The sequence below is a fragment of the Phocoena sinus genome, chromosome X (assembly GCF_008692025.1).
Source record: "Phocoena sinus isolate mPhoSin1 chromosome X, mPhoSin1.pri, whole genome shotgun sequence".
In the NCBI taxonomy this organism is placed as follows: domain Eukaryota; kingdom Metazoa; phylum Chordata; class Mammalia; order Artiodactyla; family Phocoenidae; genus Phocoena; species Phocoena sinus.
In genome coordinates, this window is record NC_045784.1 from 53877998 (window position 1) to 53903729 (window position 25732).

General features: G+C 42.2%; 1 protein-coding gene across 1 annotated transcript; it reads left to right on the forward strand.

Moving 5' to 3' along the window:
- The first annotated feature begins 15834 nt into the window (after window positions 1-15834).
- LOC116746966 (zinc finger C4H2 domain-containing protein-like) lies at window positions 15835-22941 on the forward strand. Its single transcript, XM_032618733.1, has 4 exons — window positions 15835-16038; window positions 17634-17806; window positions 18692-18854; window positions 21481-22941. The coding sequence occupies exons 1-4, from the start codon at window positions 15883-15885 to the stop codon at window positions 21592-21594; spliced, it is 606 nt and encodes a 201-aa protein (XP_032474624.1). The 5' UTR covers window positions 15835-15882; the 3' UTR covers window positions 21595-22941.
- Window positions 22942-25732: the final 2791 nt, after the last annotated feature.

Here is a 25732-nt window from a genome sequence, read left to right on the forward strand (position 1 = left end):
TGCAGCTACAGAAGCTCAATCTTGGTGCAGTCTTGCTCAGCTAATGAGCGCAGCTTGGAACTGTTCAACATTATCTAGGGGGATGTGATCACGTGGGTACGCCCACAAACAGAAATGTGGCAAATGAAATCATGTCACCTCATCCTAGTTGCCTCTGTCCTGTTCCTCCCACCCCCACCACTGCTAGTCCTGAAGCCACACACCAACTGCAAGCCAGGCAGGAGGTGGGGAACTGGTTTAATTTTAGGCTTTTGCCTCTTAGGAAGTGAAAAGATGATTTGAGGTTCAGGCAAGAACCAGTTGCCCAGCTCTGGGTTCTGGAGAGGTGCACCCATTAATAATGTGAGCCTTGACCTTATTTACTATTTTGTCCCAGTGTCTAGAGTGGCACAGAGGAGGTGCTGGGTAACTGCTGGTTGGATTTAAGGGAATTTACAGCAGAGGTGTCATCCGGCTGGGAGTTTTGGATGATGCCCCTTGCGATTCTTTAAGCCTACCACAGGATAGCATCCTTGCTATCCTGTGCCTCTCTCCTACTCCCATCTTAACCCAAACCACACCTCTGGGAGTTGTCTGTCCTTTTCCTGTTCCTCTCAGCAGTGTCCAATTCCTGAGGGATTCTTTGTTGGGACACTGAGATAAGTGGGCTCAGGTGGAATGAGGCACCAGGGAAGCTAGCTCTTTATGGTCCTAGAAGCAACCTCTGTCCTGCTCTTTGTCCATTAGGCTAAGGACTGAGACAGAGATAGACCATCAGAATAAGAATGGATCTAGGATTTGAGTTCCAACCTCTTCTGCTTACAAAGGGACAACCCACAGCCTGGACCAGCAACCTCATTTCCTTCATTTTCTCACCTACCCAGAAGAATTCACTAATGCTCAGATTGTAAGGAGGTTCCTAACTTCATTGTCTCTAAATATCACAAATGATCGTCCCTGCAAAGATGCAAGGACAGGCCCCTAATTTAAGGAGACAGCTTTATTAGATGAGCCTCTTCAATATAAAGGGGAAAAGGTCTCCCTGCCAAAGAGCTTCCTATTCTTTGATGGTACAGTAGAAACTATCAGAAAGTCAGCACTTCCTTTTTGTGGAACTGAGATGCTACAGATTTGGGAGGATAAGAAATTCCAAGCATAATTCCATTCATTTGTCTATTATTTTTAAGGTCCAGATGATGGAGGTATAGATGTCAGTAGCATTGCAAAGGTCATTTGATTTCACACATTTATAACCTATAATCTTTTTTTCTGGAAGCCACCTTGGGGCCATATCACTTGTTCATTTTCAAACTTAAGTTGAATGAGGACACCGGAGACCCTCAGGTTAGACAAGATTTCCATGGAGAGTGATTCTGAAAAAGTTTCTTAAGACACTAATACAATATTTAATGAACTTCATTTTTGGAAAATTATTCCTGTTCCATAGCTTTTGAATGTACCTGGCAAAGTTAGTTCACATAGCTGCTGCAATAACTACAGATAATGAACAGTGATATTAAGAGACACAGGCAGAGTCAGAAGAACCTGAGTTGTATCTAAACACAGTCTTACCAATACAAAGTATGACTATGACCATCATGAAGTGACACAGAAAAAACTGGACGTGGTAAAATAAAAAGTGAAATAACATGAGGTAAAACCATGGGTAAAAAAATAACTAAAACAACATGAAGTGAAAGGGGAGGAGAAGAATGACAATTGTGCAATGAATATTGAAAGCAAGAGTTCATGTAATAGTTGATCTGTTAATCAATCTGTTCCTTGCTTGAAAGTTGCTTACAGTTTCATTATAGGTCATAAGCAAAGTAGTGGTGGGTTCTTTTGTGTTTTTTTTTCATTTTTTGTTTTTTCTTTGCTTTATTTACCTGTAAAGTGAAAGCAAAACTATTATCAGCCCTTTGTGCGCTCTGATCACTGTTTTCTCTAATGCTTTGAGGTGGTTCTTTCCTTGGCTTCAGGTAGTTACTTTCCTTACACACATGTGCTGATCAATAATTCAGTGAGTACTTGAGGGGGAGCCTCTGAAAATTGTAAGCATTCTCTCTCTACACAGGTCTCCCCTCTCCAAAACTCTTTCCTGTGAACTCGAGTTTCCTTGGATTCTCCAGACTCATATCTCCATTTCCTCAATTGAGGGAGATGGCCAGGCTCTGTCTGAGTTCCCTATCCCTGTCTTACAGTCTAGAATATTTCTCTAGGCAGTAGGATGGGGCAATCTTCAGGCTCATCTAAGCTTTTCCATCTCTCAGAGATCACTGACCTTACTTGCCTGATGTCCAATGACTTGAGTTTTTTTCATAGATTTTGTCTTGGTGTTTTTGTTTGTTTTGCTTTTAGTTATTTTGCACAGGTGGGTAAATCTGGTCCCTGTTACTCTATCTTGACTAGAGTGGAAGTGAAAGTTATTCCCCAAATTTGGTTTTAAAGGACCAGATTTCACCATTTAATACACACATATTTTATATTTTAAAAATCTAAAGTCAGGATGTGTCTTAAATACAATTCTACCTTACAACTGCCATTGGCCAAGAGGGAATTGTGTTATTGTTCACGCATGAGCACATGTGAACTTGGCCATGGCTGTTCATATTATCATCCCTTCAATTGAATTATGTGCATGATTAACACTGTATGTGTTGAGTTTAATTGCCATTTAAAGTATCTTCAAAAAGATTTCATCATGGTTTTCCCTTGAAATAAAAAGTTATTGTGTATGAGAAATGACTCAGACTAGAAAAGTCTGATTAAAATAGTGTCTTAGGGACTTCCCTGGTGGCGCAGTGGTTGAGAATCTGCCTGCTAATGCAGGAGACATGGGTTCGAGCCCTGGTCTGGGAAGATCCCACATGCCACGGAGCAACTAGGCCCGTGAGCCACAACTACTGAGCCTGCACGTCTGGAGCCTGTGCTCTGCAACAAGAGAGGTTGCGCTAGTGAGAGACCCATGCACCGCAATGAGGAGTGGCCCCCACTTGCCACAACTAGAGAAAGCCCTCGCACAGAAACGAAGACCTAACACAGCCCAAAGTAAATTAATTAATTAATTAATTTTTAAAAATAGTGTCTTAAATCAGTCTACCAGAGCTCTTTCAAAAACTATTAAATGAACATTTAAATTAAAAGAAAACATTTTGTCATAATATAATAGGTAGCATTTTTCTCTTAGTAGTCCATAAGATAATGTGTACCCTATGTCCAATGGCATTTTAGATTCAATTAAATACAGTAGCCAATTAACTGGGATGTTTATTGGTAAAGCTAATCCAACTTGCTTCCAAATTAACAGTGGTTAAAACAAGACAGAAGTTCATTTCCCTCTCACATTATCAGTCTGGGAACAAGTGACCTGTGGTTTGTGTGGTTATTCCATGTTAGGGACTCAGGCTCTTTTTATATTGTTACTTCACCATGTGCAGGGTGTAGCCTTCATCTACAGGGTTGAAGATGACTTGATGTTGTGTATACATGTTAGGCAGTGGGAAGAGGGCAAAGGAGAAGTGAATGGCATACTCCTTCCCTTTAGGGTCACAGCCTAGATGTTGCACATATCACATGTGTTTTCATCCCACTGGCCAGAACATTGTCACATGGCCACAAACAGCTGCAAAGGAGAGAGGGAAATACAGACCTTAGTCAAGGTGTCACAGGCCCAGATGAAAATCAGAGGTTCTATTATTATGGACGGGGGGAAAATGAATAAGGTGGGGGGACAAGGAGCATCTGATCTGTGTTCTGTGTGACCCTAGGGTTTTCAAATTGTTGGAGCTGCCTAGAGAAGGAATGGATTGTCTAGAGAAATAGTGAGAGCTCTGTGACTAAGTTGTTCAAGGAAGGCCTAATTGAACACTTGGAAGTGATGTTATAGAAAGCACTTAAGCAGTGGTTGGCAAAGGGACGATAGATGCCTTTGAAGGTCCCTCCCAGCCTGGAGAGTCACATGTGCTCATGTCCTACCCACATTGGTCTGTGAGTCCCACTGCCTGTATGTGAATCACTTGTCTGCTGTCTGTGCCAAGGGTTTGGCGTCACTGAAAATGCCCAAGTACATACAGAGAGCTCCAGATAAAATTCTATTTAACCCCCAGAGATCAGGGATGGGGCATGGGGGTGGGCAGAGCAGCAATAACTAGTCAAAGCTCTTAATCAGATCTTGATGGTGGTAAGATAGAGCTGCTGGGTGAGTCAGGCAGAGGTTGTTTAAGAGAGAAATGAGACCAGCTCAGGGTGCATTCTGTTACAGGTCTCCAGTTGGGGCATCCCCTAAACTTCCCCATTGCTCTTCCTTTCTGAGTACAAGCACAGATAACAGGTGCCCTCATGCACTACTGGTGGGAGTGTGAAATGGTGTAGCCATCTTGCACAGCAAATTGGCACTGCTTACATGAAACAAGAATACACGTTACCTGTGTGCTAGATTTCCCACTCCTGGGATATAGCCCCCTAAATATACTCAGACAGGTACAAGAAAATTCATCAAAGTATTGTTTGTGGAGGGGGGATATAGAAGCAAAGTGAGAGTTTATCCTTGGAAGGGTGGACAGGTAAAATGTGGTGGATGACCACACTTAGAAGCAAGGAATCCTGGATCTTAACGTCAGAGTGCCATGTGAAAACTATATGTTATCATGAGTCTATACCGTGTGTGTGCGTGTGTGTGTGTGTGTGCATGCACGCGGGTGCCCAGGCACGCGTGTATTAGTCAGCTTATTCTGCCACAAAGCAATAACACATTCTGGGTGGCTTAAATAGCAGACATTTATTTTCTCACAATTCTGGAGGCTAGAGATTCATGATATAGATACCAGAAATTTTGATTTCTGGTAAGGGCTCTCTTCCTGTCTTGTAGATGGCTGCTTCCTCCCCGTGTCCTCATTTGGCCATTCCTCTGGTCTTGTGTGGAGACAGAAAGAGCTCATGCGTCCCTTCCTCTACTTATAAGGACGTCAATACAACCAGATTAAGGCTCTACTGTGATGACCTCATTTAACCTTACACCTTCCTAAAATTCTCTCTCCAAATATTTTGGAGATTAACCTTATACCTCCCTGAAAGTTCCCTCAAAGTACTTGGAAGTACTTTGCGGGTTAGGGCTTGAACATATGTATATTAGGGGACTCAATGCATTCCATAACATTCCTCCCTATGCCTCCCACCAAATGCATGTCTTTCTCACATGCAAAATTCATTCATCCCTTCCCAACAGCCCCAAATGTCTTCATGCACTCCAGAACCTATGTCCAGTCAAAAGTCTCATCTAAATATCACCTAATTTAGGTTTGGATGAGACTTGAGTTATGATTCATCCAAAGGGCGAAATTCCTCTCCAGCTGTGAAACCAGACAAATGATCTGCTTCCCAAGTATAGTAATAGGACAAGCATAGGATAGACATTCCCTTTTGAAAAGGGAGAAACCAGAAAGAAGATAGGGATGATAGATCCCAAGAAAGTGCAAAACTTAGCAAGGCAAATTTCATTATATTTTCAGGCTGGAGAATAATCTTTGGCTGGATGCTTTGGGCAGTATCACCCCCACCCTCACAGCCCTTTGCTGTTGCCTTTCTCCTGAGGCACTAGTCAGGGGAAGCCTGTCCTACTGAAACTGAGAAGGCAACAGCCTTGCCCCCAGGGCCTGTTAGGTCTAGACCCAATGGTGGGAATGGCAGCCGTGATGATCTCTTAATCACGTTTGGTGTCATTCTTTCCTTTACTTGAAGGGTGAAGCATGTCTGCAGCTAAGTAACTCTATTGTCCTGCCTTGTAGATTCCAAAAACTTTCCTTTATTTCATCCTCCCTCTGCTCCCCTTGGTCCATGCTGACAGTGTCTGTGCTTGTATAATCCCACCTCTGTTCCTGACTTCTGCTGAGATACCTAATTAAAATAATGAGTAATCTCAAGGAGTGGTTTTCTAGCCACATCCTTGGTGTTCTCTCCAGAAGATGCTTTATATTTTTTGCAATATGGATAGAACGAGAATTTTTCAAATCTTCAAGTCCTGGTTCATCTTGCTTAACGATTCTGCTGATTTCTCTCTCTCCTCTTGCATTTTACTATAAGCAGCTGAGCTTCACATTCACCACTTTGCGTAAAAATCTCCTCAGCTAAATATCTAATTTCATTGCTCACAGGCTCTACCTTCCACAGAACACTAGAACAAAATTCAGCCAAATTCTTTGCCACTTTATAATAAGGATCACCTTTTCTCCAGTTTCTAATGACATGTTCCTCTTTTCTCTTTGAGACCTCACCAGGAGCATCGTTAATGTCCATGTTTCTACCAACAGTCACTTCAATGCAATATAGGCTTTTTCTAGCATGCGCCTGAAACCTCTCCCAGCCTCTACTCCTCATCTAGTTCCAAATACACTTCCACATTTTTAGGTTTTTATTAAAGTAGTACCCCACTTCATGGTACCAAAATCTGTGTTAATCTGCTCAGTCTTCCACAACAAAATACCACAGACTGGGTGGCTTAAACAACAGACATTTCTTTTCTCACAGTTCTGGAGGCTAGAAGTCCATGGTCAAAGTGCAAGAAAATTTGCTTTCTTGTGAGGGTTCTCTTCCTGGCTTATAGTCAGCTGCCTTCTTGCTATGTCTTCACATGGCCTTTCCTCTGTGCATGTAGAGACAGAGAGGAGGCAACCTCTGGTGTGTCTTCTTCTTCAAAGGGCACCAATCCAATTGGATTAGGGTCCCACATTTATGACCTCATTTAACCTTAATTACCTCTCTAAAGGCCCCCCTCTAAACACACTCACATTGGGGATTAGAGCTTCAACATATGAATTTTGGAGGGACATGATTCAGTCCATAACACTCACACTCTCTAGATCTCTCTCTCTCTCTCTCTCTCTCTCTCTCTCACACACACACACACACACACACACACACACTCTTCCCCTCTCCCTCTCCTTCTTCCTCTCCTTTTCTCTCCTTAATATACATCAATAATTTACCATTTAGAAGAGCACATGCAACACAATAAATAGGCATTAAGTAGTTTTGAATGGTTGCCTATGTGGGGCGTAAATGGTGTAGGAAATGGGGATAAACGAGAAGGAAGGCATAAGGAAGGAAGGAAGGGGAATTACACAACAGAGAGGCCTTATCTACAGAGAAAAAAGAGGGTGAAATTTAAAAATATTTGAAATAATGGCTGAGGACTCTCCAGATTTGTCAAGAGATATACGCCAAGTGATTCAAAGAGGATAGACTCATAGAAATCCACACCAAGACACATCATGGTTAATGTCTGAAAACTAGGGACAAAGAATGCCTTAAACAAGTCAAAGAGAAATTACACCTTACCTATAGGTGAAAACAGTTTGAATGACAGTGAATTTCTCATCAGAAAATATAGAGGCCAGAAGGAAGTGGCACAAGATTTTTCAAGTCCTGAAAGAAGAGAACTATCAACCGCAAATACTACATGTAGCAAAAATATCCATCAAGAATGAGGAATAAATTAAGACATTCTCAGATGAAGAAAACTAAGAGAATCTGTCACCAGCAGATCTACCCTAAAATAATAATAGCTAAAGGAATCTTTCCTAAAAGAAGACAACATGGAATATCAGGAAGGAAGAAAAACCAAGAGAAAGAGTAAAAATATAATTAAAATACAGTACATTTTCCTTCTCCTGTTTAGTTTTCTAAATCATTTCTGATGGTGGAAGCAGTAATATGGTTCTCTACAAACATAACTCTTATGTAGGAGAAATATTTCAGATAGTTATATTATAAATGGTGGAGGGTAAAGGGGGCGTAAAGGGAGGTAATGTTTCTACTCTTCACTCACCCTAATAAAAAGATGACACAGAAGACTATGATAAATTATGAAATATAATACCTAGAGCAACCACTGAAAAAACTATAGAAAGAGATACACTTAAAAACAGTATAGGTAAAATGTAATTCCAAAACACATTCAATTAAAGATAGGAAGGCAGCAAAAAGGAAACAGAGAATCGAATAAGAGAGAGATCAAATAGTAAACAAAAATTAAATGATACACTTAAGTTCTAACTTATCAATAAGTACACCGGATATAAATGGCCTAAATACTGCAATCCAAATACTGATCAGCCAAGATGATTAAAAAATATGACCCGTCTATGTGCTGTCTACAAGAATCTCACTTCAAATATAAAGACATAGGTATGTTGAAATAATGAAAGAAGATATACCGTGGAAACATTAATCCAAGGAAAGCAGGAATGGATATATTAATATCAGATAAAGTAGACTTCAGAGCAAAGAAAATTACTAGGTACAGAGAGGTACATTAGATAATGACAAAAGTGTCAGTCTGCCAAGAAGACCTAGCAGTCCTAAATGGGTATACACCAACAACAGAACTGTAAAATATGAGAGGCAAATCTGACAGAACCAAAGGAAGAAATAGACAAAGCCACAATTATAGCTGGGGTCTTTAACACACGTCTATCATTTGATGAAACTAGACAGAAAATCAGCAAGGGTATAGAGCTCCACAACACCATCAATGACAGGATCTAATTAACATTTATAGAACATTCCACCCAACAACAGGATACACATACTTTTCAAGTGTCCATGGAACGTAGACGAATATAGATAGACCATATTCTGGGATACAAAAAAAAAATTCTTAACAAATTTAAAAGACAGGAAATACAGTGTGTTCTCTGACATTAATAAAGTCAAACTAGAAATCAAGAAGTCAGAAAAAATACCAGGAAAAGGATAATAATAAAAAAAAATTCTAAAATAACGCATGTTTCAAAGATGAAGTCTCACGTGAAATAAAAATACACTGAACTGAGTGAAAATGAAAATGAAACATATCAAAATGAAAAATGAACATATCAAAATGGGATGATGCAGAAGCAGTGGTGAGAGGGAAATTTTTAGCACCAATGTTTACTTTAGAACAGAGGAAATGCCTCTAATTAATAATCTAAGCTCCTACCTCAAGAAACTAGAAAAGAAGAGCAAAATAACACCGAGGCAAGCAGAAAACAGGAAATAATACAGATAAGAGCAGATATTGATGATTAAAAACAGAAAGAAAAGTAGGGAAATCAATGAAACAGAAAGCTTAATGTTTGAAAAAAATACATAAAATTGAAAAAACTCTAGCAACCCTAACAAAGAAAAAAGAGAGAAGACACAAACTACAGACATCAGGAATGAAACAGAAAATGTCACTACCAACCCCACAGACTTCAAAAGAATAGCAAAGGAATACTATGAACAATTCTACTCGTGTAAATTAAACAAGTTACATGAAATGGACCGATTCTCAAAAAACACTACCACAACTCACCTGATATAAAATAGATAATTTGAATAACCCTGAAACTATTTAGAAAATTAAATTTGTAAAGTAACAACCCCCAAAACCAGAACCTCCATGCCCATTTGGTTTCACTGGAGAATTCTAACAAATGGTTAAAGAGAACTAACCCTATTTCTTAACAGTCTCTCCAAAAAGCAGAAGTGGAAAGAACACATCTCCATTTATTTTATGAAGCCCTTAATACCCTGAAACAATTTCAGGCAAAGACAATACAAGAAAATTATAAATTAATATCCTTCATGATTATAGATGTAAAAATCGTTATCAAAGTATTAGCAAACAGAATTCGGCAATATATTAAAAAAAAAATTGACACCATGACCAAGAGGGGTTTATTCCAGAGATGCAAGGTTAGTTTGTTATTCAAAAATCAATCAATATTATTTATCATATCAAAAGGCTAAAGAAGAGAAATCGCATGACTATGTCCATTAATACAGATAAAGCACTTGACAAAAGTCAGCACATATTTATGATAAAATCTCTTTTAAAAACTAGGAACGGGGGTGGGGGGACTTTCTCAACTTGATAAAGTACATCTACAAATACCCTTCAGCTGGCTAACAATACACTTACTTGTCAAAGAATGAATGCTGTCCTACGTAGATCACGAGCAAGGCAAGGATGTCCACTCTCAGCACTGCTAGTCCATATAGCACTAGAGGTTTTAGGCAGGACAATTAGGCAGGAAAGTAAATAAAAGGCGTACAAGATGGAAAGGAAGAAATAAAACTGTTTTCGTTTGCAGATAACATGATTTGTCTATGTTGGGAATCCTGATAAGTCAAAAACAAAACAAAAAACCAAAAAACTCCTACATCTAATACGTGAGTCAGCAAGATTGCAGAATGTAAGATCAGCATCAAAAACAAATAGCAATATGCATGTGGAAACTATAATTACAAAACATGAAACCACTTACAAGCACTCAGAAACATGAAATACCTAAGTGAAACAAAGATTTAACAAAAGATGCATAGGACTTTTATGCTGAAAACTACAAAATGCTAATAAAACAAATCAAAGGAGATCTAAATAGAGAGAGACACTGTATCCAGGGTTTGGAAGATGAGTCAATATAGTAAAGATGCCAATCCTCCCAAACTGATGTACAAATTTAATAAAATTCCCATCAAAATGCCAGAAAGATTTTTGGTAGATATAGACAAAATTATTCTAAAATTTATATGGCAAGGCAAAAGAACTAGAATGGCCAAAAGTATTTTGAGATATAAAAATAAATGGGAGAAATCGCTCTTCCTGATTTCAAAGCTTATTATATAGCTACAGTGATTAAGATTGTGTGATACTGACAAAGGGACAGACATAGGTAATTGGAACAAAATTGAGAATCCAGAAATTGACCCACACAGTATGGCCAACTGATTTTTGGCAGAGGTGCAAAAGTAATCTGACAAAGGAAGGACAGTCTTTATAGCAAACGGTACTGAAGCAATTGCATATCCATAAGAAAAAAAAAAAATCTCAACCTAAACCTCAAACTTTGTACCAAAGTTAACTCAGAGTGGATTGTAGACATAAATGTAACTATAAAACTTTCTGAAGATAACATAGGAGAAAATTTGCAGACCCTAGAGCTTAGTGAAGACTCTTAGACATGACACCAGAGCATTATCCATAATACATATATATATATATATATATATATATATATATATAGTCCTATATATATATAGGACTTCATCAAAAAAACAGTTTTAAGTGTTCTGCTAAGGACCTGGTTAAGAGGATGAAAAGGCAAGCTAATAAATGGGAGAAAATATTTGCAAACCTCATATCTGACAAAGCACTCATATCTAGGACACATAAAGAGTTCTCAATACTCAGCCCTGAGTAAACAAACAGTCCAATGGGCCAAAGACCTGCACAGACATTTTTTGGAAAAGGACATACAGATGGCAAATAAGTACATGAGAAGATGTTCAGTATCACTAGCCACTAGGGAAATGCAAATTAAGATCACTTTGAGGTATCACCATATACCTTTTAAAACAGTTCAAGCAAAATGGCTGGCCGCATAGAGGAACTAGATCACTCATACATTGTTGGCGGGCATGTGAAACGGTACAGCCGCTCTGGGAAACAGTTTGGCAGTTTCTCAAAAAACTAAGCATGGGGCTTCCGTGGTGGCGCAGTAGTTGGGAGTCCGCCTGCCGATGCAGCGGACGCGGGTTCGTGCCCCAGTCCGGGAGGATCCCGCATGCCGCGGGGCGGCTGGGCCCGTGAGTCATGGCCACTGGGCCTGCGCATCCGGAGCCTGTGCTCCGCGGCGGGAGAGGCCACAGCAGTGAGAGGCCCGCGTACCGCAAAAAAAAAAAAAAAAAAAAAAAAAAAAAAAAAAAAACTAAGCATGCAATTACCATACAAACCAGCAATTGCAGTCTTGGTCATTTATCCTAGAGAAATGAAAACTTACGGTCACACTAAAACTCGTAGTTGCATATTCATAGCAGCTTTATTCATAATCGCCAAAAACTGGAATCAGTCCAGATGTCCTTCAGTGGACAGTGTTTAGAATTGTCAGTGCATGGTGATAATAAAGAGCAGGCCAACTTTTTAATTGGTTCTATTTTTTTTTTTTTAATTCTCTGCACACAATGCACCTCTTTATTTTCCGCACCTGAGGTGGACTGCTCTCACTGCCCGGCCCTTGGTAAACCACTGCTGAGAGGTAACAGTGGTACCGTCAAAGGCTGCAGTGACACCACTGTCCCTCCACTAAAGCATGGGCCGGGCTCCCCGCCAGCCCCTGAGAAACTGACTTTAGAAATAGCAGTAAATAGAGGCTATTTCTGAACTCCATCTTCATAACCCTGCTTCCTTCTCATAACGAGGAGTCTTAGCCCTTCTGCCCCTTAGTCAGGGTCCCTAGTCCTTGCCATTTCTTGCCACAGTGGACAATAGGAAAAGGCTCCAAAACACCTTGGATTGTGGCCTCCCTGGCCCTCATACCCAAAGGATAAAGCTGCCATTTTGCTGGTGACAGCCCTCCTCCTGAAGGAGAGGAAATACCACGGTGCTTTTGAGGAAGCCTTTGTGCCTTTGATTTTCCAGTTCCAGGCAGCACTTTAACTGTGACCCCACCAGGTGAAAACCTTTGGTTTATTTTGACTTAATCTGGGATTGCAGTGTCCCCTGCCCGACAACACGGGGTTGTCTATAAGCAGAATTGGACATGGATGGAGGAGGGAGGATTAGATAAAAGGCACTCATCCAAGCAGGGAAAGATGTACTATGTTGATTTCTATGAAGTGTCAGTGAGAGAGACCTCTCACCCCTGATTTCATTTAGTAGTAGTCGCTAGCATCTTAACTGAATTGATCACAAATTAGGAAGTCTTGGGCCAGCCCTATAAAATGCCATTATTCATACTGACATTACGAGGTGACTTATGTTAATGATTATTATTATAGTCTTAATAAGTGGTAATATACCTCGCTACTCATGCTAGTACATGTGCACACATGCATGTGGGCACACACACACACACACACATTATACACACATCCTACCCATTGTAGGCTCTTTATAACAAAATTTAAACCACTGTGGTAAAGGAGATAACCATAGCAGAAGAGTTGGGCAGTGTGGGGAGGGATAGGTACTATCATTTGTTGACTGCTCACCACGTGCCACATACTCTGCTTGGGGACTTTACATGTCTTAGCTCATTTAGCCCTCAGCAAAGAACCTGTAAGGTAAGTGCTATTATTATTTCTGTGTTACTGATGAAGAGACCAGGGCTGAGAGAAGTGAAAAGAGATAATCCGATTATGTCACTCCTGCTGCTTAAAGTTCTACAATGATTCCCCCTTCTCCTGAAGATAAAAGTACTCGCTCCTCATCTCAATCTCCAGGTTGTATTCTGGCAACTTCCCTAATTTCATCTCAGACAGCCCCCCCCCCACACACACACACACACGCACACGCACACGCGTGTGCACACGCACACACACACACACACACCACTTGCAGTAGGTGTTCCAGCCACATTGACCTTTTTTCAGTTCCTCTAATGTGCCACATTCTTTTCTGTTCTAGGGCCATTGCAAATAGTATTCTCTGCCTGGACTGCTCTCCTCTATGTCTACCTGCTACCCACCATCTACCTCCGACCCATTCTCCAGGTCTTAGCTTAGATGTCACATTCTCAGTTTCTCAGGGGAGCTTCCTGTGACAGCCCCCTTGACTACAGTGTCCCTCAGACTATGTTAGAACCCTTTGGTGTGTCCTTCCATTGCATTCTGCATTTCATCCATATTACTTACCACTTAGTTTTACATGTGTTCAGGGTCTATTTTCCTCATTAGGTGAAGATTCCTGTCCACAGGCTGTCCTGTTCTCTGCTCTATCTCTAGCACCTAGTACAGTGGCTGGCACATGATAAATGTTCCATAAGTATTTGTTGAATGAATGTATCTTCAAACCTTCTATAATTGGTGCATAATCGGTGCTCAATGAATATAATTAAACTATAAATATAGTTGTTATTCTTATTGTCCAAGGGCAAATAGCTAGTCAGGGGCAGAACCAGGAATTATACCCACGTCTGAATCTAAAGCCCATGTTCCTTTCAAATTATGGCTCTGCCTGCAGAAATGGGTTCTAGGCCTAGCACTGCCACAAACTGGCTGTATGAATCAGGGTGAGACACTATATCACTCTGAATCTCAGTTTTCCCATCTGTAAATTGGGGTAGGGATAGGTGAAGTTTAGACTGCACTGTATGCAATCTAGAGGAAGAGAATAGAAGTCTAGATGGGAGGGGGCTCTAAGTAGTGGATTAACTGACCAGTACAAATCACTATCATCCCTCTGCAAGGCAGTTGAACAGGTATACCGAAAACCCTCACTATGTTTACGCCCCTTAGTCTGGGTAACCCCAGTCAGGCAGTGTGGAGTAGTGGGTGGTGTTAGAGAGCCCTGGGTTCAAATCACAACATCCCATTTACCGCAACTTACCATCCTGAACTCCCAATTTCCTTCTTTACAGATGGGATAATAACACCCATCCTTTTAACCTTTTCTAAGGTAAAAGCAATATAATAACTTGAAAAGAAAATTTTGAATATTGAAAGAAAAATTTCGTCTGTCATCCTACCCACCTTACATAATTCTTTCTGTGGTTCTGTGCCATTGAGGGCCACCTCTTGAGGCAGGAGCCACAGGCAATGCTGAAGGAAGGAGAGAGAATGAACACAGAAGCAGGCTGAGGTCAGAGGCCAGAGGCCAGGGTGTGGAGCAAGAGTAACCATGGGATGGGCTGGGGCAGAGGAGAAAGCCAGCTACTGAGGCAGAATAAAGGAGATGCCTAATCTGAGTAATGGATGATGGCTAGACAGAACCTGAGAACCAGAGAGTAGAGAGTGAGTGGGAGGGCATCAGTGTGCCCTAGAGGGGCTTCCTTCCAAAGTTTTGTGGCTCTTTCACTTAGGCAGGCTTCAGTGGTCTCAAAGATCCTTGAAACTGTACTCTTGCCAATTCCTTTTGTTTAGTCACATACATGTGTATTTTGAAATTGCAATCCTAGTGTATATACATTTTCATGGAGTATCTTCAACATTTTCCATGTCACAAGTCTTCATAATGATTCCTTTTAGTGGCTGCCAAATATTCCAATTTTGCCCATAGACCAGAAAGCATATCCCTGTGTAACTTTTTGCTTCCTTGACTTATTTCCTTAGAATAAATTGCTAGGTGTGGGATTACTGAGCCAGAGGGTATGCAATTGGGATTTAACAACCAGAAATAGGTTTTATGCTTTCTAGGAAAAGAAATGAGCTGCAGTTCTTCCCGTCTCCTGCCTCTTCTGGAACTGATGAGGGGACCCTATAGAGCTGTGTGGTCCAATATGAGAGCCATTATCCCCATGTGGCTGTTTAAACTTAATTTTGATCAATTGAGTAAAATTAAATAAAATTCAAAATTCAGTTCCTCGGTTGCACTAGCCATATTTTGAATGCTCAGTAGCTTCAGGTGCCTAGTGGCTACTGTATTAGAAAGCATAGATACAGAAAATTTCCGTCATTGTAGAAAATTTATTGGATAGTGCTGCTCTAGAGTTTCTCAAGAGGTCATGGTTGGCATCTTGGGTGGGAGTTATTTGTGATGTGGGACTTTCCTGTGCGTTGAGAGGCTGTTTAGCATTCCTGGCCCATATCCACTAAATGCCAGTAGTGCTCTCCCTTGAATAAATCTAACAGCTAAAACCTGCCCCATGTTTTCAAATGCTCCATCAAGGAACAAAATCATCCCCATTCAAGACCCACTGAGCTTTTAGCTTAGAAGAAAGAATCTCCTGCCTTTGTGGGGACGGCTTCAGGCTGCCTCTGCCTGAAGAGAGGGAAGCTTAGAAAGATGGCTTAACAAGATAGCCCTGGCTCAGGGCCTAACTCTGTACTCCATTTCTCTAACTCTGTACTCCATTTCCCTAACTCTGTACTCCATTTCCCTTTTCCTGCCTTCTCCTGCTGGTCTGTTTCCTCCTTTGGGGGAATGGCAGGAACAAGACCCTGCAGATGGGAAAGATCAAGACCCGTTTGAAGGCTGAGTTTGAGGCCCTTGAATCAGAAGAGAGGCACCTGAAGGAATACAAGCAGGAGATGGACCTCCTGCTACAGGAGAAAATGGCCCATGTGGAGGAACTCCGACTGATCCACGCTGATATCAATGTGGTATGTGGCTGGCTGCCTGAAGCCTATTTCTGGGCCCTTTGAGGAGGAATAGGCAGTGGTGAGTGCTGTGGACTCTCCTTGAGATATGGCTGTGGCCAATTTGGGGGAGTAGGCATCAGGCTATGGTGAAATGGAAGAATCCAGGAGTTCTGAGATCCAGCCCTGGCTCTGTCACTGATCGACTGTATATCACTGGACAAGTTCCTTCTTCTCTCGGGGCCTCATTTTCCTTTTCTGTACCGTGAGAGGGATTCAGTCACCTCTGAGGTCTCACTCAGCACTGGTGTACTCTCATTCTGGGAGTCTAGAAGTTGAGAGCTAGCTTTGGGGAAAAGCAGAGCAGGCAGATGCCTTGGGGAACTAACTTAAATTTAGGGCTCCATCCAAAGCTTCCAACTAAGCCAAACAAACCATCTCTGCCAGCCTACCCAACTGGGGCTCCCTCATTACAGTCTCTCTTTTGGAGACCCTTGGAATGTGGGGAATGAACTGCCTGCTATGGTGATAAGTCCCCCACTTTATAGAGTTATTAAAGCAGAGTCTGAATGATCACCTGTCTGGGCTGCAGTATTGGTGATTCCTTCACCAGGAGGGAGGTTGGAGGTGCTGACCTGTAAGGCCCTTTCCAACCCTTAGAGCCTATGATAATGAGAATTTTTTTTTTTTAAATCACGTTTGAAGGAGCTAAGTTTCTATTCTTGGGAGACTCATTTCTGTGGCAATATCTACTTCCTGATATTGCCAGGCCTAGGGTCTTAAAGGAAATATGAATGCAATTTGGACAGTAGTTACCTGGGATTGTCTGTGTCACAAGATCACAGGATATCAGGGTCTCATGAGGAGTTGGCAGTTCTGCTGCCAGGTAACTAAGGATAGAGAAATAAACAAGGTATTAATCACAGAGGGGCTGAAAATCTGGGCCAGTGGATCTCCAACTTGAACATGCCTCATGAGTCACCTAGAGGGCCTGTTAAAACACAGATTGTTGGACTTCACCGCAGAATTTCTGATTGCTTATATCTGGGGTGGTGCCTGAGAATTTACATTCATAATGAGTTCCCAGTTGATGCTGATGCTGCTGATCTGGTAACTGCATTTTGGGAACCACTGATCTAGGAGAAAAGCCACTGGCCTGGGAGGCAAAAGCCCTGAGTCTTTATGTAGTCTTTGCTCCTAGGAAGCATTTCTCTGAGGAAGTTACTTCTTCTCTCTGAGTCTCAATTCTCTGATCTGTACAATGGTGGTGGGGTGCACTACATGAACTCTAAGGGCCATTCCAGCTCTAAGATTCTATATTTGAATAACAACTACCACTAATTGAACCTTTACTCTGTGTTAGCCCCTGTACTGAGCGCTTATATGAATTCAATCATTGAATCTTCACCAAGATTATATGAGGTAGGTATGAAAGTTACCACCATTATACAGATGAAAAAACTGAGGCTTGACAAGAGTCACATAGAATACATAGTGGGTTGAGGACTTGATCACAGATTGGTTTGGCTCTGGAGCCTGTGCTATTATCCACTCAGCTGTACAGCCTCGCTGAGAATCTTGGAGTCTTTTCTCTGTGCTTGCCTCACTCTGTGTTCCAGATGGAAAACACCATCAAACAGTCTGAGAATGACCTAAACAAGCTGCTAGAGTCTACCCGGCGGCTACATGATGAGTATAAGCCGCTGAAGGAACATGTGGATGCCCTGCGCATGACTCTGGGCCTGCAGAGGCTCCCTGACCTATGTGAAGAGGAGGAGAAGCTCTCCTTGGAGTAAGTTGCCTGCCTCCTGTCCCTGCAACATACACCACACACACACACACACACACACACACACACACACACACACACACGCACACACACGTATATATACACACATAAAGCCTGGTCTGAAAGTCAGGGTACCCAGTCCTAGCCCCAGGCCTGTCAGTGGCCGACTCATTGCATGACCTTGGGTAAGTCTCTGTGTTGGGCTGTCAGATGATTAGACTAGAATTACTAGATGGCTTTTAAAGTTCCTTGTGCAATTTTGACAATACAAGACTATGGCTATGACTCTTTGTGTGTGTATGTGTCTGTGACTCTTAAGAGGTCACTTTCCAAGTCAAGGTCTAGAAGGGGTGTCCAGAAACCTTGAACACACAGAAGGGTGAGCTTTCATGGCCTCCAGGGGCTAGCCTGGAACTTCACCTTAAGACCCAGAGTTAAGAACTGGGCTTACTTTACAGAGACACAGAGCTCATTTCTGTAGAAGGAATACAAGGGAACATACTTCCTTAAGGTAGAGCAGGCTGCCTGTGGAAGTGGTGAGCTTCTTATTCCTAGAGGTATGCCAGCGGAGGCCTGAGAACACTTAATAGGAATACTGCAAAGGAACATGGGATGGAGGGCAGACAAATGCCCTTTGAGGACTTGGCTAGCCTTGGGATTTTTTTTATTTTTCTGGGCCTGTCAGAGCCAAGGAGCAGGAGGAGTACCCTTCCCAACACACAGTGGGCCTGGTACCCAGGGAAAAGAGCCTTGGGCTGGAGAGGGTGCAGGAGCTTCCTACAGTGAGCCACAGCCCAACCCCCTTCGTTCTGTAGCATGGAGTCCTTAAGAGGGGCAAGGTCCTCCTTGCTTTCAGAATGATCCAGCTAATGTCTCTCATCTCCAAAGTTACTTTGAGAAGCAGAAAGCAGAGTGGCAGACGGAGCCTCAGGAGCCCCCAATCCCTGAATCCTTGGCCGCCGCAGCCGCTGCCGCCCAACAACTCCAAGTGGCTAGGAAGCAGGACACTCGGCAGACAGCCACCTTCAGGCAGCAGCCCCCACCTATGAAGGTGAGTGAGCTGGGTATGGACTGTGGAGGAAGCAAGGTATCCTCAAGCCGCCCCATGGAAGGTTGGGTCTGGGACTTTGGCCTTACTTGTTTGGGGTCTTCCTAAAACAGCCTTTGCTTGGGACACAGAGGAAGGGGTGGTGTGTATGTGTGCTATAGTAGAGCCACTGGTCTTGTTGCCTCATATTCCCAGAGAGGTTAGAATGCAGGGAGATTGGCAGGCTCTGCTAAAGTATAATTTTCAGAAAGTTAGAAACGTGACTCGGACAAATATACAGTGAACGTGTGTCATTAACAAGGGAGCCAGCAGCATCACAAAGCTGGTTCCAGAAGCATTAGAGGAACAGATAATTATATAGTCAAGAAAGGAAAGGAATGCCGAAATAAGTTTGCAATGTTAAATCCAGAACTGGTTAATGTCCTACAGGAAAATAAAACTGTAATCTTTAGGATTACCTTTTCTTTGTAACAAAAATAATTTGCATCTCTACTGGGCAAAAGCCATTTGTGCCTTATCAACATTAAGTCACAGCATCTGGGCCCTGATCAATAGTAAATAGGCAAATAGTATACTATTTAGTGGAAAAGTATTTATAGCCAGTGGAACAGAATAGAGAGCCCAGAAATAAACCCACTCACCTACGTTCAATTAATCTTCGACAAAGGAGGCAAGAATATACAGTGGAGACAAGAAAGTCTCTTCAGCAAGTGGTATTGGGAAAGCTGGACAGCTGCATGTAAATCAATGAAGTTAGCACACTCCCTCACACCATACTCAAAAGTAAGGTCAAAACAGCTTAAAGACTTAAATGTAAGACATGATACCATACAACTCCTAGAAGAGAACACAGGCAAAACATTCTCTGACATAAATTGCACCAGTGTTTTCTTAGGTCAGTCTCCCAAGGCAATAGAAATAAAAGCAAAAGTAAACAAATGGGACCTATTCAAACTTATAAGCTTTTGCACAGCAAAGGAAACCATAAACAAAAATGAAAAGCCAGCCTAAGGAATGGGAGGAAATATTTGCAAATGATGCGACCAACAGGGACTTAGTTCCCAAAATATAAACACAGCTCATACAACTCAATAACACAAAAACAAACAATCCCATCAAAGAATGGGCAGAGGACCTCAATAGACATTTCTCCAAAGAAGACATACAGATGGCCAATAGGCACATGAACAGATGCTCAGCATCACTAATTGTTGGAGAAATGCAAGTCAAAACTACAATGAGGTATCACCTCACACCGGTCAGAATGGCCATCATTAAAAAATAACAAATGCTGGAGAGGGTGTGGAGAAAAGGGAACCCTCCTACACTGTTGGCAGGAACGTAAATTGGTGCAGCCACTATGGAGAACAGTATGGAAGTTCCTTAAAAGACTAAAATTTGAGCTACCATATGATCCTGCAATCCCACTCCTAGGCACATATCCAGGGGAAAACTCTAATTCAAAAAGATACATGCACCCCAATGTTCGTAGCAGTACTATTTACAATAGCCAAGACATGGAAGCAACCTAAATGTCCATCGACAGATGAACGGATAAAGATGATGTGGTACATATATACAATGGAATACCACTCAGCCATAAAAAAGAATGAAATAATGCCATTTGCAGCAACATGCATGGACCTAGAGATTATCATACTAAGTGAAGTAAGTCAGACCGAGAAGGACAAATACCATATGATATCATTTATATGTGAAATATAAAATATGATACAAATGAACTTATTTACAAAACAGAAACAGACTCACAGACATAGAAAACAAACTTATGGTTACCAAAGGGGAAAGGGGGTGGGACAGGGGTAAATTAGGCTTTTGGGATTAGCAGATACAGACTACTATGTATAAAATAGATAAACAACAGGGTCCTACTGTATAGCACAGGGAACTATATTCAATATCCTGTAATAAACCATAACAGAAAAGAATATCTATCTATCTATCTATCTATCATCTATATCATTTTGCTGTATACCAGAAGCGAACACAACATTTTAAATCAACTATACTTCAATTTTTTAAATAAGTAGTAAATAGTCAAATAAAGAGACATTCTCCTAGAGCAAGGGTCAGCAAACCAGAACCCATAGGCCAAGTGTGACCTGCTCCCTGTTTTTGTAAATAAAGTTTTATTGGCCCCCACACATGCCTGCTTGTTTATGTATTGTCTATAGCTTCTTTTATGTAAGGCAGTTAGAGCTGAGTAGTTGCAACTAAAATCATATGACCTGAAAAGAAAGTCCAAAATATTTACTATCTTGGCCTTTACAGAAAAAGTTTATTGATACCTGTCCTAGAGAATTAAATAATCCTTGAGTGAGCCTGTTAGATCATGCTCCAGTATAATGCTTAATGAATATGCAAGTCACATTTTGCCTTATTGCCAAATTTTGGATATTTTTCCTCAGTACCCCTCTTTGACTCTCACTCCCTTATATCCTTTGCATCCCTTACATCCAGCACAGGTCTTGCTACTTGGGACTCACTACTTGGGTCTTGCTCCTTCCTGTTGGGAAATCGCAATTGCTTGTGGGGGCCCCTGGGAAAGATGGGCCATGGCCTAGAAGAATCTGACCACTAACTTGCTTTGTATTGTGCCCCCCACCAGGCCTGCTTGTCATGTCACCAACAAATTCACCGGAATGCACCTATATGCCCTCTGTGCAAAGCCAAGAGTCGGTCCAGGAACCCCAAAAAGCCAAAACGGAAGCAGGATGAATGAAAAGAGGGAGAACACTTAGAGCTCTGCTGCTCATAACCTCTCCCCTTGGCCAGAGTGATTGATGTCTCCATGTGAAACAACCCTTCCCCACCTCTACAAAGTCTCCTATTTAATGTGATGGAAGCACAACCCCTCTCTCACTTTGCTCTTATTTCTTTTTGCTCTTGGAGTTTCTGGTTTAGGAAGAGATGTGGTTCAGGTGCTAATGACAGTTGTGTCTAAAGATCCCTTCTCTCTCACCCACATTTCAACCCCTGCCCTTGTTTGGAGCTAAGGGAAGGGTGGAAGTCCCAGATGTGATTCTCTGTCTCTTGTGCCTGAGGCCTGGGGCCTAAGGCCTGAGGGCCTGGGGAGACCCATATCTTGTTTCAGGTGAAGGCTCCAGTGTGCCCCCTCCCTGTACTTTTGCCTTAGGCTCTGAAGGGACAACAGTCTTCTTGCTGGACTTTTCAATAGGCTTGGTGCATTTATCTGCCCCACCCGCAACCTCATCTCATCCTCAAGGCCCGGAGGTAGCTTGGACAAGCTCTCCTTTTTCATATTCATTTGGGAGGCCTGGCTGTTATTATTGAGCTCACCACCCCACCACCTGGCAGTTTCCCAGATATATTAAAGTTCTCAGGTACCAGGCTATGTGTCTGGGGATCCTAAAATCTGTGGGCTTTTCTCCCATAATAAACCCTAGCTTTTGAAAATCAGTAGCAGATGTTCCCCACAGTGAAATCAGGGAGCCAGACCCACTCCACAAGTCCTGCCTAACTCGTTGCCTAAGTCGTTGGTCTGAGGGCTCTGCTATCGGGGCTGCCTTAGGCTGGAGAGGCCCCAGGCTGACATTTGTGTTGACTTTTGTTCAAAACCATTACTCTGGCACTTACTCAAATGGTATATCTTAGAGGTCAGAATAGTGGGTTGAGATTCAAGTGAATGCCAATCACTTTACACATGCAGGTAGGTGGGATTTCTACTCCAGTCTCTCTTCTCTAAGGCAGCCTCAGCTCAGGTCAGCTTTTGGCCACCCCTTTTTCTGTGGATTGTGTAGGTGGATTTCCCTCTCAAAAGAAAAGGCACCAGGCTCCCCAAGCCCTACAGCTCTTCCCTCCTCCAAAGCCACATCTCTAGTCAAGTCACTCTCAAACTTAAGGGACAGGGATGGGGGCTGGCTGACTGAAAAAGTGTTAGCTCCTGGCTGGGGAGGGGGGATATTTTTCCTTCCTTTCTTAGCTGTAGTTTTAAGTTGCCACAGCGTCTGTGTGTTCATAATATATAAAAGGTTCCTCTTCTCTTTGAAAGTAAGAGCGTTATGTCTGTACAAATCCTTTTAAATAAACGTTTGTTCATTGGAGTAAATGCTGACTCAGTGCCTACAAGTACCAGGTAACAGAAAAGATGTAATGCCCTTTCCCCTTCTGGGTAACTCTTCTTTACTCTTATTCACTCCACCCTACAAGTGAGAAAACCAGGCACACCGCCGCATAATAATTTACCCTATTTTTATAATAATTTCCATGTATTCAGTGCCTACTCTGTGTCAAGTCTCTATGTAAGATGCTTTATATAGATGATTGTATTTGGTTTTCAAAACAACCTTTCAAGCTAAGTATTCTTATTGCCATTTTCCAAAAATGTAAACTGAAGCTCAGAGAAGTTAAATAACTTGTACAGAGTTAAACAGACAGGTAGTAAGAGAAGTTTCAGGATTTGAACACAGATTTGTCTGGTACCAGAGTCCATTTTTTTCCCTACTTTTTCTCCATGATCACTTTTTTAAGCTTTTCTCCCGTTTGGGATGGCTTGATCACAGGAGTAGGTGAAATAACTCTGAACTAGAAATCAGGGACTAGGAATTCAGTGACTGATGCAGGAATGTAAAGGCCTGTTCCCCTATGAGGATACAATAGGGAACAACTCCGAAGGGTCATCCCAGCTTCAGAGCTCCCCATGGGTGGGCTGTGGTTTCCGTTAAGACTGAGTTGCAGTTCAATAGCTCCCTCTGTCCAATCCTGCCTCCTTCTCTTCCCTTTTCTTCTACAAGTGTTGATCCCAAGGGCACCCTAATTAATATCCTGTACATTAAACTGTCCCAATGCTTTCCAGAAACCCAACAGTTGACAGAAACTTCTCTGTGCTTCAGTGTCCTCATCTGGGAAAATAACAGTACCTACTTCTGGCACTGTTGTGAGCAATGCCAGGCATATAGTAAGCACTCAATGCCAGGCATGTAGTAAGTACTTCTACCCCTTGTGCCTCTGGTACCAGGTAGATTGGATAAGCGGTCAAAAGAAACACTATTTGTCTTAGCTGACATTACTCTACCACCCCAGATTTTGTTCAGCTACAAGCCTGCTTTTAAGGTGGCCTAGACTCACTCTGGGCAAAGGGAGGACACTCAGCTGTGTAACTTGGAGTACACCTTAACCTGTATAGCTCTCAGCAGGTCCCCGTAAAGTATAGGAGAAGTGGTCATTGCTTTGCATCTTTGGCACACTGGAGGTCAGATCTGTCAATGCAGCTGCAGCACAACTAGCCAGGTCAGCTGTTTCCCAGGGAACACCTCTGAATGGGAAGGGAACAATCAAATGTTGAGTACCTATACCTGCCAGCCACTGGGTGGGGTGCTACTATCTCATTTAATTTTTCTGGTTCAGCTATCTGTTGTGAAACAAACCACCCAAAAACTTAGTGGCTTAAAACAGCCACCATGTGTTTGCTCGTGATTCTGCAATTTGAGCAGGACTTGCTGGGAACGGCTTATTTCTATTCCATGTGGTGTTGCCTCAGACAGCTTGGCTGGGGCTGAAGGACCCAAGATGTGTGCTCTCTCATATCTGATACCTCAGCTGTGGTGGCTGAAACAGCTGTGGGCTGGCTGGGCCTCCCACCTCCCTTTGTAGTATTTTACTCTCCAGGGCCTTTCTTTCTCCATTGGACCTCTCTCTCCAAGTAGAATAGTGAGACATTTTTTTTATGTGGCAGCAGTCTTCCCAGAGGGTGAAAACAAAAGCTGCAAGGCCTTTTGTGGCATAAGACCAGAAGTCATACAGCAAAACTGCTGCTGTACTCTATTGGTCAAAGCAAGTCACAGAGCCAGCCCAGATTTAAGGAGTGGGGAAAAGAGACTCCGCCTCTTGATGGGAGGAGCTGCATGTATGCCAGAGATGGGGGCAATTCTTGGTCGTATTTGCAGACAACCTACCACATCATCCAACAGAAACCTTACAACGAAGGCATTATGCGTGTCCATTTTTACAGATGATAAAACTGAGGCTCAAAAAGGGTAAAATAGTTGCCCAACAAAGCACTAGGAAGGGGCAAAGCCAGGAGGCAAAGCTAGGTCTGTCTGCCTTTAAAGCCTGTGTTTCTTCTGCCTAAGAGCAGTTCTTCAGGTAAGTCTGAGACCTGGTTAGAGGAGACTGAAGAAAGGAAGAGAAGGAACAAAATAGAGTAAAAGATGAAGACGAGGCAGGTGAAGGAGAGAGAGATGAAGGAGGAGGAGGAGAGTAAGGGAAGTTATTTGTTATATTGGTAAGATGCTGTAAAGCACCTTCTTCAACATTCTCATTTAATGCTCACATTAATAGCCCTGTACTGTTAGTAGTATTACATTTTATAAATGAGACCCAGAGAGGGGAACTGACTTACGCAAGGTCATTTAGCAGGTTAAGAGCAAAGCCACAACTAGAATCCAGACCTTCCAATCTGGGAATAACCTGGTTTGGGGCTCTCTTTACACGTTTGACACAGTGGGGATGATTGTATACCTGCTTTGTGGCAGATGGGTCGCTTTTACACTGAGGATAGGTGCTCACTCCACAGGGGAAGGCCAGGCAATTTTAGCAATTCTGCTCTTAAAGTCCAGTTCCCTGTTACTATTATGCCCCCAGCTTTCCCATAGCGATTATCAGCATCTTTGCAATGATCAACATCTCCCAAGGTGAACTCTGGGAAGGCTGTTAACTCAGGGCCAGGTGCCCTTAGGTTAGGTACTTAACCTCTCTGGGGCTCCAATATCTCATATGTGAGGTAGGAATAGTAGTAGTCCTCTCCTCATGGCATTGTTGTGAAGATTAAATGAGCTAATCATATATGTAAAGTGCTTAGAACAGCACTTGAGAAGCATTCTGTAAATGATAGCTATGAG

Bases quoted from the DNA above. Each gene is read 5' to 3' on its own strand.
- LOC116746966 (XM_032618733.1), top strand. From the start codon at position 15,883: ATGGGAAAGATCAAGACCCGTTTGAAGGCTGAGTTTGAGGCCCTTGAA. The intron at 16,039-17,633 runs GTATGTGGCTGG...TCTGTGTTCCAG, and splicing joins TCCACGCTGATATCAATGTG to ATGGAAAACACCATCAAACA. The intron at 18,855-21,480 runs GTGAGTGAGCTG...GCCCCCCACCAG, and splicing joins AGCAGCCCCCACCTATGAAG to GCCTGCTTGTCATGTCACCA.